General features: G+C 37.2%; 1 protein-coding gene across 1 annotated transcript in view; it reads right to left on the bottom strand.

Annotated features, from left to right (window-relative positions):
- Nucleotides 1-14,802, bottom strand: part of LOC127624864 (transcription elongation regulator 1-like) — a 34,155-nt gene that overhangs the window by 5,492 nt on the left and 13,861 nt on the right. Inside the window, exons 6-14 of the mRNA XM_052099817.1 lie at nucleotides 14,150-14,350; nucleotides 13,966-14,069; nucleotides 10,812-10,900; nucleotides 10,551-10,711; nucleotides 9,387-9,468; nucleotides 8,278-8,413; nucleotides 1,837-1,926; nucleotides 1,604-1,722; nucleotides 1,358-1,508 (exon numbers count right to left, since the gene is read on the bottom strand). Coding sequence (XP_051955777.1) covers nucleotides 1,358-1,508; nucleotides 1,604-1,722; nucleotides 1,837-1,926; nucleotides 8,278-8,413; nucleotides 9,387-9,468; nucleotides 10,551-10,711; nucleotides 10,812-10,900; nucleotides 13,966-14,069; nucleotides 14,150-14,350 — 1,133 coding nt within the window. The remainder of the gene's footprint in view (nucleotides 1-1,357; nucleotides 1,509-1,603; nucleotides 1,723-1,836; nucleotides 1,927-8,277; nucleotides 8,414-9,386; nucleotides 9,469-10,550; nucleotides 10,712-10,811; nucleotides 10,901-13,965; nucleotides 14,070-14,149; nucleotides 14,351-14,802) is intronic.

Here is a 14,802-nt window from a genome sequence, read left to right as displayed (position 1 = left end):
GCGTTGTATGATACAATTAAAAAATGTTTACACCCCTAAAATAAATATAATAGATATATATATATATCGGCTGTCGATTAAACATGTTAAGGCCGATTAATTGTATAGAAAAATAACGTGTTAAAAAAATTAACACAATTAATCATGCACCCTGACGCATACGTAAATTCCATAATAAAAGTATGGATTTTCCTACCATAAAAACAATTCAAGCTTGCAGTAATGTGTTTTATGAGTTGCATCAGTAGGTGATAGCACGCCTCAACAAACCTCAAAAGCTGCGCAGTAACAGAATGAGAACCGCTCAGTCAGGAGGAAGCACAACAGAATACAGAATCTTAAGACCTGATTTTCTAAGTTTCCACTACTTTTAACTTGACAAAGCGTCTTAATGTGACGATTATGATGCTGAATACCAGTGAGTTGCTCCAAACACATCAGTCTGAATGCATAACAGATTGTTGTCAACTGTAGGCTTGATCAATGATATGAGAATAAAACAATATATTAAGTTATTAAGCCACTTTTTGTATTGTCTAATCAATGCTTAATTCATCTGCCACAATTATGCAATTTATTTCAAACTTTAATACAAAATTTCAAGTTTCAATCTATATTATATATTTATTATAGGCCCTGCATGTTATATTTATACATATTTAAATTATTAGGCTTCATTTATATGAATTATCTTTATTTGGGGGCCTTTCTCAGCAAATAATGATGTATGCGATTAATTGCTATTAATTCATCTGCATGCCAAGTAATTTGATTACAATTTTTAATTAATTGACAGCCCTGATATACATGTACACAAACATTTACTGTACATATACATATATACTGTTTATATACATAATTTTTCATCTGTAGTTAAGTAGACTATTTTTACCAAATTTCATCTATATTCACCAGAGCGTTGTAATGGAACCAAGTCTCTGTCGTTTCAAAATAAGAGTCACGGTGTGTTTCAGGCTTGGTTACAGTAAAAGGCCTGCATTTTGCACCAAATCTTTTTATTAGGAGTTTAGTTGCACAATAAACTGCATCTGGAATTTTATTAGTTTTAGACTATGGTTATTCGGCTGATGGTTTTAATAGATTTAAAGAATGTAAAAAAAATGGTCTTTCCTTACTATGACACAGTTATCTGCCTTTTCAACAACCTTTAGTTATCGATACTGGCAAAAACCACTATTGACCCTCTATATGAATGGCCTTTTCCTCAACTTCTGGATAAAAACTTTTGGATTAGAAACACCACAATACAGCACCTATTACCAGATACATTTAATTACCTTTAACGATAAGACGCGGCTAGTCATTTCTGAGTGGTTGTGGGAGACTGGTTACAGACCTTATCTACTTTGTTCTTGGAGTCTTCTTTTTCCTTCTTTCTCCAAGCCATCATATACTCTGTGAACATGGCTTCTCTTTCTTTCATCTTCTCAATGGCCTTGAAACGAGGATCCTTAGTATGTTTGGACGCAAACTCACTGAACGTTGTCCTACAAGTTGAAAGGAAAGTTATCTGTGGTATCTTGTAATACCTACCTGCCAAGACAATATATGTTCAGTTTACAATACAAGTCTAACTACAAACCTAATGTTAAGTTTGGCATCTTCCATCATCTTCCTGAAGTCATCCTTAGCCTGCATGAGTTTATTCTTCTTCTCCTTCCTCTCCTCTTCAGCACGAGTCTTCACATACTGATCAAACACCTGCTCAGACGAATAGAGGCAAATTCACAAAGTTGTCCACATCCAATCAGGACTTGCAGGCTTATATCTCTCATTTAAAGCTTCTATAAACCACCAAGACCCAAGTACTTGTACCTGTTTCCTCTCTTTGGGGTTGAGCAGCAGATATCGAGGGTCAAACACAATCTTGTGCAGCTCCTTGTCCCAGGTGGAGAAAGCTGAAACCTGCAGGTATGAAGTGGACAAAAGGGATGACTTACCAATGAACAGTTTATCCTATAAAAGTCAAGACACTTTAACAGCAAAGAAATAATTCAACGCTTCATTCAGCTTTTAATGCTTACTCAAACAGCTTATGTAGGTGTGCAAACTTTTGGCACCAATTTGATGATCCAATTTTCAATTGATCTCCAATTAAAATGACACATTTGGAATCTAATTCAGGTCAAGCAGGATGTTCAGGGTTTAAGAAAGTCCCATAATCCATAATATTTATAGGTAGTACAGAAATTACAATCAACTAGAAATACACTAATGGGTCATTCCGTGTCAACTGAACCAGTGGTCCCCAGCTCCAAAGATTTACTGGTGAAAGAAATACATAAATTATTCTGAAAGCCAAAATATTACATGCCACAGATATAGTGTGTGTGTGTGTGTGTGTGTGTGTGTATAAATATATATGACAATTTTCACAGATAGTTTTATGCAAAGCATGGTGGAAGTGTCACTTTTTTATTTGTATGCTTAAAATAGGTAGGTCTATTACTTAAATAAGTTTAGGGTTAATCCATCTCAAGTGGTCAAAGTTTGCTTGAACATTTTAAATTTTAAAAGTGATTACCTCTGTATCGGTATTGCAAAACCACCAGTTTTTAATTTTTATTTTACTTTAACCACAGCTGCCATCTTTGTGTCATGGTGCATGACAATTTTTGGTTAGACAGCCGTTTATGGAAACCTCACTATCTCAGCTCAGGATGGTCCTAGCTCCTTGGAACAAAAACTGATCTCTAGAGCACATTACAAGATACATGTAAATGTATAAACATTTTGCACATTCTTGCTATGTAGACTTTGAACTTACGTCAATCAAGATTTCTCAAAGTTCCACTTTTAGGGTCAACTTATAATGGGAAGGGCTCGTGTCTCAGTCCTAAAAGCTTTTTCGGGGGTACCTAGGCAAGTATATTGTACAGGTAGAACATTTCAGCTGTGAGATTTCTTATATATCTCAAAAATAAAAACGTCCCATTTTCAGGACACTGTATTTTGTATCCACTGTATCCAAATAACTTTACAGATCTTTATTGTAAAGGGTTTAAACAATATTTTCCATACTGGTTCAATGAACTATAAACAATTAATTAACATGCACCTGTGGAACAGTCGGTAAGACACTAACAGCTTACAGACGGTAGGCAATTAAGGTCACGGTTATAAAAACTTAGGACACTAAAGAGACCTTTCTACTGACTCTGAAAACACCAAAAGAAAGATGCCCAGGGTCCCTGCTCATCTGCGTGAACGTGCCTTAGGCATGCATCATGGAGGCATGAGGACTGCAGATGAGGTCAGGGCAAGAAATGGCAATGTCCATACTGGGAGACGGCTAAGACAGCAATATAGGGAGAAAGGAAGGACTGCTGATCATCCTTGCTGTGGCAGACCACGTGAAACAATACCTGCACAGGATCGGTACATCTGAATATCGCACCTGCGAGACAGGTACAGGATGGCAACAACAACTGCCCGAGTTACACAAGGAACACACAATCCTTTCATCACTGCAGAGAGGGCTTGTAGGCCTATATAATTCTGATAGCGTGCATTGTATGCTTGCTATATTAATCAGAGCATAAAGGGAAACGCATTAAAAACTAACCCCAATCATGCAAATGAGTCAGCTTCCAAACAAAGGAACATTTCCCACTTGGAAATTGCACCTTTCTCATTGGTCAAGCCAGACTCGAGAGGAGGGACCTCAAGCAGAAGTTAAAAGACACGTCCCGCGTCTTACTCAGACTCTCTTTCCCCTGACTCTCTCTTCCCTCTACCGCTGGTCGTGCCGACCCAGAGGTCGCAGGCTGGTAGGCCTCAACACCTCAAGCCATGTGCAACTACCTCGACCATAGAGTCAATGAACACCACAGTTCATCCTAATTTCTTCATTCAACATGGAAGAAATTGAGTGCAACTTGAACACAATGGACTCGAGGAACCATCAAGACGTTCTCCTGCGACTGCATTCGGGCTCTCTCAACAGCCAAGGCAATTGCAAGCACCAGTAGCTAACTGAACCTATGTTTAGTATAAGAGGTAAACCCCCTTTGTAACAAAAGGTGCTTTTAATTAAGAACTTGATGGTCCTCTCAAATCGTCAAAGGATTCTTTTCATAACTGCATTTCCCTATTCTGTTCCAGATTAATTTTATTTTCCACTTTTCCCTTTCCCATGTATGAGTGTTTCGTGTGTATATTTTTGTTTAGATTAGTTATGTGTTTGTATTTTAGTTAAATAAACTTATGTACATTCTTGCGAGTTGATTGTGGTCTGCTTGTAAATCAATGCAAATTTAAAGATTCGATCTCAGCTCCATGCTAAGAATTATTTTTGTGTGGCCACGAAAAATATCCTTTCTGAGAATTGATAAGACAATCAATACTGGGTGTTCACTGGACAAACAAATAAACTGATTATAATATTAATTAAGCTATATCAAATTGAATCTATTAACCGATCCAAATGTTCATAATTAATTATAACGAGTTATGATTAATTATTCATGTTTCCCATTAAAATTTTGACTGTGGTATAATTTGATAAATAATCTCACTGTTTCTAAAACATTTAGCTTCAAAGCTATATCTATATGTGTAATATTATTGTCAATAAGCCATGAGACTAATATTACTCCAATAAGAGAATTAATCATAATTCTCATAATCATAAGTAGAAATTGTGAGTTGATACATTACGATTCAAAAGCGGGGCAGCTGTGGCTCAGATGGTAGAGCATGGTTGGCAAATAATCGCAAGGTTGGTGGTTCGATTCCCGGCCCACATGACTCCACATGCCGAAGTGTCCTTGGGAAAGACACTGAACCCCAAGTTGCTCCCAATTGTAGGCTAGTACCTTGCATGGCATCTCTGCCATCATTGGTGTGAGAGTGAGAGTATAGGACACAGTGTAAAGTGCTTTGAATACAGCAAGTTTAAATTAAGGTGCTATATAAGTGCAGACCATTATACATTTCCCTACATAGTAATGTAGAAGTTTTTAATTCTTAGCTCACACATACTGTTTCCCTTACAAATAATGGTAATGTACACGACACTTTGCAGTGTACATTTATCATACCAAAGGTAGCTACCTATTTTGGTGTGAGAATTTGAGCACTTTAACTGATTACTGTTTATTTGTGCATTGTGGAACACGCTGACGTTCATATGCATCAATGAAACTGTTTTTATTAGTGTTGACCCAGATCATAAATCACTAGTCCTAAAGAGACCGGGGCAATTTACAGCGCATGCGCAACCTTCCGACGCCATATTGTAAACACAGTACAGCTAAGCTAATAGCATAACACAACAATGCTAAACTAACCAGTTAGCGAACATTCATTGAAACCCCTAAATATGCGACTTTAGCGCCCCTAGTTGCACTATATGCCAATGGTGCAAGTCCAAAAATGGGAATAAACACTTTTTTGTGTTGTTTTATAAAGATTAGGCGTGCATATAACCCCGGAAATATTAAAGATATCTTATCCTTTTATATTCAGGTTCAGAACAAACTTTCCTTTTTGTATCTTTATTTTTAAGGCACTCAGTGTGGTTTCATATGTTAATTGTTACATTTGGCCCAATTACAATGGTCAAATTCCAAATGTGGGTTAAGCTAGTTTTTCCAGTCCAACAAAATAAAAGTCTGATTTACAAATAATGTTCAAACTAAAACCTACATTTATTCACATACAATGATGTCAACCTTTTCAAGAGTCCCAAAATACACCATTATAAAGATTAAGCGACAAGTGTGGAACTTCATTTAGTTCAATACCTCTATTTTGTTTTTGGATGTCAGAAATATCTCTGAAATTTAACTATACAGGGCTGCTTTTCCCAAAAGGATCACAAGCTTAAGTTGATTGTGGAGACCATTGGTGCCAATGGTTTCTACAATATATTTAAGCTTACAATGTTTTTGTGAAATGCAGCCCAGGTCCTTAAGAAGAAAGATACAAAGGAGGAAAGTTTGTTCTGAACCAGAATATAAAAAGATATTTAGATATCTCTACAATTTCTGGATTTATAGGCACTCCAAACCTTTAAAAGACAACACACAATGTTTTTCCACATCACTGACAATGCAACGAGAGGTCCTCAAGTCAACTGATTTCAGTAATAGACCTACCCATATCTGTGTAAAAATAAAATGATAGCGCCACCTTTCTAATGTTTCTTTTTTGGCTTCATTATCGGAGAACATTTTCATAAATTCATCCCACTCCCCTTTACAAAACAATTCATTACTCAAATTATTCCACAGCATTTAATAGTTTGACTCTCATTAGGGCCCAAGCACTGAAAGTGAATAGAATCCTTTATTGTGGTCACACATTATACATACAGTGTTTTGCATATATACAGTGAAATGTATTAGTTTTTCACATATCCCAGCTAAGAGTGCAGGGTCAGCCATGATACGACACCCCTGGAGCAGATAGGGTTAAGGGCCTTGCTCAAGGGCCCAACATCTTGGTGGTGCTGGGGCTTGAACCCCTGACCTTTTGGTCAGTAACTCTGAGCCTCAACCACTGAGCCACCACTGCCCCACTCTGTGCAGAGGTAGTACAGAGTTCTGTAGTGCCCCCTTGAAAATGGGCTCTATAGCACCCCCATTTTCACCTACAGTTAACCAAAATTGGTCGAACAACTTTCATACAGTCATTAGCTCCGCCCAACAGAAAGTTGGTCATTTTGGCTTTTCATGAAAATCACAGGCTCTGAACTTTTAAATACTCCTAGGGGATTAATGTGACTGGCACAAAACTTGTGCAACATCATGCCAGGACATTGTAGATGTTAAATTATGAACATATTTTGATATATTGAATGGTGTTGCCATGGCGAGGCATTAAATTAATGGTGAAAATGGGAAACAGGAAGTCTCATATCTTCTGAGTGGAATGTGTGATTTAGATCTAAATTGAGATGTATGCTTAGTCTTAGTCAAATCCATGTGATTAGCCCCATTAGGTCACTGTCACAGTGCCGCCACCTGGCAGCAGGAAGTGTAGCTCTTACAACAGACCTCTTATATTTACCCAAATTGCTTCAAAATGGTTTAGAATCATGTCAAATGCATGTGTCCACTTTACATTATTTTCCGAAAGACACCGGGTGGAAATGGACCAGTTGTGCTTGGGCCCCTCATCTCTGCTTGCAACTATATTTATTATTTATGTTTATCTTGTTTCAAAAAGTATAATTGTTTTTAAATATATATATATATAAAAAAAAACAGCCAGGAAAGTTTCTAAACCTTTGGTTGATTTGACATGGAATTACCCCAATGCAAGCTCCCAATAGTCTGGACAAAGAAAACAAAAACATATCAATGAATCTGTTTCCACAGTACAGAGCAAAAAGTACAGGGTCAACAAGACCAGACCAGAGTTTTTATACAAAAGCTGAAACAGCTTTAGAGATTCCATTAAGCTCATTTTCAAGAGAGGGCACGAAGACTACTGTTAAGCACAAATCATCTAACACGACTTCACTCAAGCCCCTTTTCCACCACCTGGGTGCCGGTTACCCAGTCTAGAACCATTCCACTTACAGTATTTCCACCACAGATAAGGCAAAAACAATTCTGGGCCAGAAAAATTGGCTCAGCATTAGCCCCAAAATCTTGCTGGTCTAGTAACAGAAACCAACAGAGGTCATATGCAGTGTATATTGAACAAACAAACATATCAACTAAGCTTTCTCTGTTGGAAATGCTCAATGTATGGCACGTCAATTGACTGAAATCTCGTTCCTATGCATGTTGTGTTGCACAGCGGGTCCAGCCACTATATTTTCTCCGTCCATCAAAAATAATTGTATTTGTTGTAACTGTTAGTTGAAACTTCTGAGCATTTTATCTAAAACAGATGAATCTTGAATACTTGGACGGCATGTAAACAAAGACTGATGCAACATATTTCTGCGCAGGTTATGAGGTAACATAGTAAGTTACATCATTGTTTGTCTCTCAAGTTAGTGAAAACATGAGCTGATTCTGAAAGAGGTCTGCAGACCCCCCAAGCCACCACCAGCTTGGTAACCAGCACCGTTTTGGTGGAAAAGGGGTATAAGTGCACCGCAAAAAAGACAGATAAGAAAACTGTTCGACAGACAGAGTTGAGGAATATAAGATTCTGATAATAATAATGATAACAATAAAAATAAAGGATAGTAATAAGAATGAACTTAAGATTGTACCTTGGTGGGCTTCCATTCAGATTTATGTGTCTAACATTACAGAGCTGGTTAGAGTATTGCGTTGGATTGAAGTGTTTTACCCCTCTCTCCAGCAGCATGTCCCTGAACTGGTTCATGCGGGCCTCTAGGGGCACCAGTGCCCGATCACGAGCAGCCTTCAGCTCGGCTTCCACGGACGCATCTTTCTCTGCCTCCATCTCCTTTGCATCGTCCTTCCTGTAAGGGAGAGGAGGACAGCATAAGGAAGAGTGCTCTTGAATGACATTTCACTTTGTTTCGCTTGTTGAAAATTGTTTGTTGAAAAAGTGTTCGAGAAGAACACAACTTGAGATTTCCTTTTCCCTTTCATTGGTGTGTGTGTTTACATGCTTAATTATTATTTTTATTTTATTTCCATGACTTTAACAGGCCTGAAAAACACAATTTGAATGATTTCCCATGACTGTGGGAATCCTGTATAAGGCATAATCGGGGTAAGATTGTGCATGTAAACACACTCAATGCGAGCTATAATTCTATTAACAAATATATTTGACTTTAAGTAGGTGTGATCAAAAGCTTAAATTCTGGGGTCTACTTTTAAAGTTCTTGCATTAACCACAGTGGAATAGACTGATAATGCTATTTTTGCCCAAAACTCGCATTACATGAAATCACATATCACTGAAGTGCTGAAGTTTTTGATTTGTTCACTGGGGTTTGCCTAATGGAGACTAAAAAGAGGTCAAGCAAGGTGGGTTACCTTGGAGGCCCATGTTGGCATCACCAGAGTTTAGAAGCGTTCCCTGAAAAATAGTCCCCAGTGCAACAAGACCACTGTTTGGGGTCAAGGGGAGGCAGACATGAGCACTATTGGAAAACAGTGACTGATTCGATTTGGTAAACGTTGGACAATATGGAGTCACCACTTTTTCACAGAGCCAAACTAAAGATTACCACAACAAGACAAGTTGGCAGTAATTTGGGTGCAAATGCCAAATAAGGTTTCTTTGTGTCATAAATGGTCCAATCAACATTGGCTTATGCTGTGTGCTAAAACAGCCCAATTCCTTTTCGATTCACATAACTAGAAATACAGATTACATTTTTGTGATGCGTGTGGTTGCTTCCATAGAATACTACAGTGTGGTGTATTGCAGGGGTCAGTGGTTATCCCCTTATGGGTTGTGTTGAGGGCTGTGTTACTTACTTCCTCTTCTTAGCCTTAGAAGGCTCATCTTCCAGGTTCTCTTCTGTAAATGGCTCAGTCTCAAGACTCTCTTTGCTGATGCCTGCAGTCAGAAAAAATAAAATAAAATACAAATCCTTGCAGAAAGTTACTTGGTGTCAATTTTCAAGTCAATTCAGAAACTCAAAATAAAAAGAATAGCATTTTCTACACTTGCAACAGTACAGACAGAATTCATTAACCAGATGGTAAAAATCTCAAACTGTTTGAATTAAACAAAAAAAGTTTGAAAGCTCTACCCTGGAGAAGAGTTCCAGGCAATTCCAACTTGAAATCTTAGACTTCTATTTACACAACGCTATCGTATAGATTCAAAATACATAGAAAACACCATAAATGTAATTCATATGACTTTCAAACTAAATTCTTTGTCATTTTGGAGCTTAAAGGAAAAGTTCATAAATTCCATAAGACTCCAGTGGATTAATCCATGTTTTCTGAAGCAATCCAGTTGGTTTTGAGTGAGAACAAACCAAAATATAACTCCTTTTTACTGTACATCTTGCCATTGCAGTCACTAGGCACAATCATGATTTCAACCTCGATTACACATGCTCGTGTTTGTGGCATGTACAGAGTGCTAGATGGTGCTAGCCTAATTGAGCTTGAAATTATGATCCCCAAGGAGACAGCAATGGTAAGATTTACAGTGAAAAGGAGTTATATTTTGGTTTGTTCTCACCCAAAACCAACTGCATCTCTTCAGAAGACATTGATTAAACCACTGGAGTCGAATGTATTACCTTTTAAGATACCTTTATGTCCTTTTTAGTACTTGCATTGTAGGGACAAACAGACATATCTCATCTCCATTAAAAGGTCTTTGTGTTCCGCTGAAGAAACAAAGACTTGAGATGACATAAGGGTGAGTAAATTATGAAAGAATTATCTGTGGCACTTAAATTAATTTTCATTTTTAGGTGAACTACTCCTTTATTTTTTATTTCACCAGTATTGGCATCAGCAAATAAATGTTAGTATCGTGACAATCCTTGTTCTACAATTACTTGTTTCTTCATAATGCTGTTCATTCATAAACCATTTCAGACAACCCATTAAAATCACATACACCATGCGGTACAACTCAAAACACACATAATTATGCAGTACAAGTCAGCGTTTTACCTATTTTCTTGTTGTTATCTTGCCCCCTTTTGTGGGGGGGCTCTTGAATGTATTTGTCAACATCAGCCCGGCCCACCAGCTCCTCTGGTCTGTCCCACATGGAGAGTCGTGTGGTTGGGTTGTAGTAAAATACACGTTCATCTCCAGTCCAGACCACACACCTTTACACATTTTTTTGCATTTTACTGTTAAACCCGTTCCTTTGAAGAGGTTCAAAATAGTAACATTAATCATTGAATAGTTAGAGATAAAGGGGCTCACCAGGGAGTACCAGGAATAGGGTTTGTGGCTACAGGTTTGGCCTTCTGTGCTGCTTTTTCTTCCTCGGTCATCTCTTCCTCTCTGGGCAACTTAAACATGACAAAAGAAAATCATCCAAAAAATACCCTAATAAGGCTGCATAAAAACATATTTTAAGATTAAATCACAATCTTCACTTAAACAATAGATTCTTAAAATCCCATGATCTGTATTTATATGCACCACCCTCTACAATGGAGGAAAATCACTCACATATGCAACCAATTTCACGCTAATTGAGAAGATTTTCAAATTTCTCTTGCCAGGGATTGAGCAGTATAATGGGGTAGTTGAGCACAGTGATTCTTTCACTGCATGTTGAAAGTAAATATTTAAATTGACTCATTCTCTTTGTCCAAAGACGAGATCCATGCAATCTGTTTATCACTGAAAAATGTCTCTCAAAAACAACCAAAATTAAACATTAAATCTAATCAGGCACTGCACGGATGCAGTAAAGGAGCCATTCGACTCCACTCTCGTTAACGTGCTCATCTAAAACACTTCTGTGAGAAGCTCTCTGAACTGCAGTTAATTCTTAAAGAGGCAGTATCGTTTTAGCACTTGATCTACATAACATATCTACAATGCTTGTAAATAACACAAATTATGCATATATTATATATATATATATATATATATATATATATATATATATATATATATATATATATATATATATATATTAGGGCTGGCAAATTTAACATGTTCATTTCTGCAGTTATTAGTTGACTGTTTAAATAATAATAATTAAATGCATAAAATGCAATTAACCTGTTGATACGCAATTCCCCCACCCACGGTGGTGACGTCACTCTGCTTACATCTAATATATCATTTACAGTCTATAAATGTAATTAATGTTAACAAATTATACATCTGATATCCGATCTCTATTTCACGACAGCAATGCTCCAGAAACAGCAATTTGTTTATTTGTGCCAGGAGTACAAATGAAAACATGCAATAATCACAACAGGACTTCATGCATTTGTTATAAAAACGTGATCGCCAGATGAATCCAGTTTGCCACAATTGGGTCAGTTGTCCATGACAAGCGTTCATTGAAAAACATCCAACAGCACTTTTTGTCCCTAAAAGTGATAAATCTGAGAAATATTGATATATTCTCCATTGTTTACATGAGATCTCGCCTGAAAGAATTTCCCTTGTCATCGTTCTTCAACAAACTAAGCAATCTGAGCAGCATTCATGTTGTAAAACTGTATATGATCTTGTATATTAGAGTCTCGTAAACAAAACGAGCCTGTCGCCAAAGTCTATTTAAAAAAATGCGGCATAGTTTTATTCATAATAGCCAAGCAGCGCAGTCAGATTTTCCTCTTGAAAGGCGGAGCCTTAAATTTAAGCTGTTCACCAGCAGCAATTTTACAGAGAAAAAAGTTTGCAGGAACCTCATTTTTTGTTAGATCATCTTCAAATTCAAAACATAAATTCTTTAGACTTGTGGCTTTCAGAACATTGTACTTCTTGGCACTTTTATTCTTGTTTTTTTTACATTATAAAAAAATGTTCAGCACAAAATATTTCCATTAATTTAAACTTTAGCTTCTCTAACTTTAAAAAATAACAACATATATTAATTCTAAATAAAGCCCAAAGTGTCTTCTTTCAAAAGATACTACAACGGTGTCCATACTCCAAAGGGTCCAGTAAATACAACCATTTAAGTTTAGGTATGTCATTTTCATGGGTTGTGCTCAAAAAGGTGGTGCGTATCAACAGGTTAATGCATTTTTTTTTTTCACTTCCTGAAACTTCACTAATGTTTTACCCGACTTCATGTGGTTAAAATTTTTAATATTAAAAATGGCCTGCAGGTACATGCTCGACGGCACATCTTAGCACAGAAACTGATAGTGTGGAGCAGTGCACGCTTATTCACTACGTGTCATGCATGTCAAATGGTATAATAAAGACACCAGCGGATTTTCTGTACAGACAATGGAGACTTCACACACAAGCGGCGAGACAGGTGTAGCAGAGATACCGACAAGCTGCCGTATGTCTTCACAGTGCAAAACCACTCAAGAGAGACCCAGCATGTACGCGATAGAGATTCAATGGCTGAAAATAACAGTTTTAAGATTTAAAAGTTATGCACACTTGTGTGTGTATAATGTCTACTAAGGGATTGGCAATGTAAACTTAAGTTTCTCTAGCAAATAAAGTTTGATATGAATTGAATCTGCCCACTTGATCCTATTATTAAAAAAAGTCCACTGTAAAACACCAGAAGGTTTTGCCCAACTTAATTTCAGCATGTCCCTTGATTTTATGGCATGTATAGATACACTTGTGTCAAAGATTTATGTGTACCTGTAATGTGTAGAGATACCCACAAAAAAAACATTAACATGTTTACATTTAAATAATTAAAGTCAAAGCCCTTAAATAACTGCGCCTTAAATGGACCGTTTCCATAATTCTGAGACCAATGAGATAACAGGCAGGTGTAATACAAGTCATGTAATTTGTCAAGCACATTTTTGAGGAGAGGAGGAGAGATTATAGTTTAAAGCTGGTTGAAAGCACTGCAACTCTTTTTCATCCATCATCCTGCTGTTGTTAAGAACGTAAATAAAAAAGAATGATTTGACTGAAGTATTTAAATGGAGAGTAATCAATGACAAGAACGAGCAGAAGTGAATTACTGTAAACGTATGCAGTTATACAGAGTACGATTGCTTGTAGACTATATTTCATTATGTAAAAGATTGCGTTTCTGGAATTAAGGTGTAGCAAGAATATGGACATTGGTTGAAGAATGGTGTGGATTTACAGTAAATGCGGTCAATGAATGGATTTATTATTGATAATGGAAATGAATAACTGATGATATGTAGTTGAATTGGATTCATTAAAATGGGCAAAAACAGGTAAATGGACTCACTTTTTCAGAAAACCTTGCCGACAACATAATGAAATTCTGACTGAATGACTCCATGAATTAGTAACTTGCAAGTACATGAGCTAGTTCATGTGCACATGATTTTAAGATCAATTGTGAATTATACAAAAACCTAAAACAAAACAAAAGAAAACCACTTACAGCACAACTTTTAGTCTTAATTGCTGTGATTTGGTCACTTACTTCTTTTGGCATGCCAAAGGGGTCAACTTTGGCTTCCATGTCTACATCCTTGGATTCTGAATCATCATCAGTCTGACGATCTTTAGCGTTGTCACGCTCCTTATCTGCTCATACATATACAGTAATGTTTATGAAAGTATCACTGACTCAAAAGCATGTGTGCACAAAATCAAGGCTATTATACCTCTTTCTTTCAGCTCTGCGGGTTTGTCCCAGGTGGACTCCAGTGTACGATTGTTGTAATAGTAGATCTTTCCATCGGCTGTCTTGTACTCAGTCCATTCAGGAAGAGGAAAAGCCCTCGCCAGAGATGCAGGAGAAGCAGCGATCGTCAGTTGTGGGTGCATCATGGGTACTAGAGGAGGGACCATACCCGGCAGCATACCTAAAAAATTTTTTAAAGTAATTCACAAATGAGGACTTCGAGCCAAATGTTGTCTCATGAGAATACTGCCCTGCAAAGGTAAAAACACATCTAGTCAAACTGAGTTCAATCCAAAATTGGGTCTCTTCAGCCCTATTTCATACCTGCCAACAACATATTGTTACGTACTTTGGGGGGGGTATTTGGTTCATATGTACGAGGAATGGCAGCCGGTGGAGTTTCTGGTGCCCCCTTAAGGTAAGATAGTGCCCCTGTATATTATTGCATAATATGCGCATAGGGAACTGCAGTACTGGTCAGTAACTACATTGAAGAAGAACATTACCAAGAAATTGGCCATGTATTCATATAGTCCCTTACCACCGCAGTAAGATTATTTTAGAATTCACATTTGGCTGAACAATCAAAGAAACCAGTAAGTTGGTGCCATCTTGTGGCTTTAATGTGACCAT

This window comes from Xyrauchen texanus, chromosome 31 (genome assembly GCF_025860055.1).
Source record: "Xyrauchen texanus isolate HMW12.3.18 chromosome 31, RBS_HiC_50CHRs, whole genome shotgun sequence".
In the NCBI taxonomy this organism is placed as follows: Eukaryota; Metazoa; Chordata; class Actinopteri; order Cypriniformes; family Catostomidae; genus Xyrauchen; species Xyrauchen texanus.
Note: the sequence above shows the minus strand (reverse complement) of the source record. Positions and strands in the feature narration are given on the sequence as shown.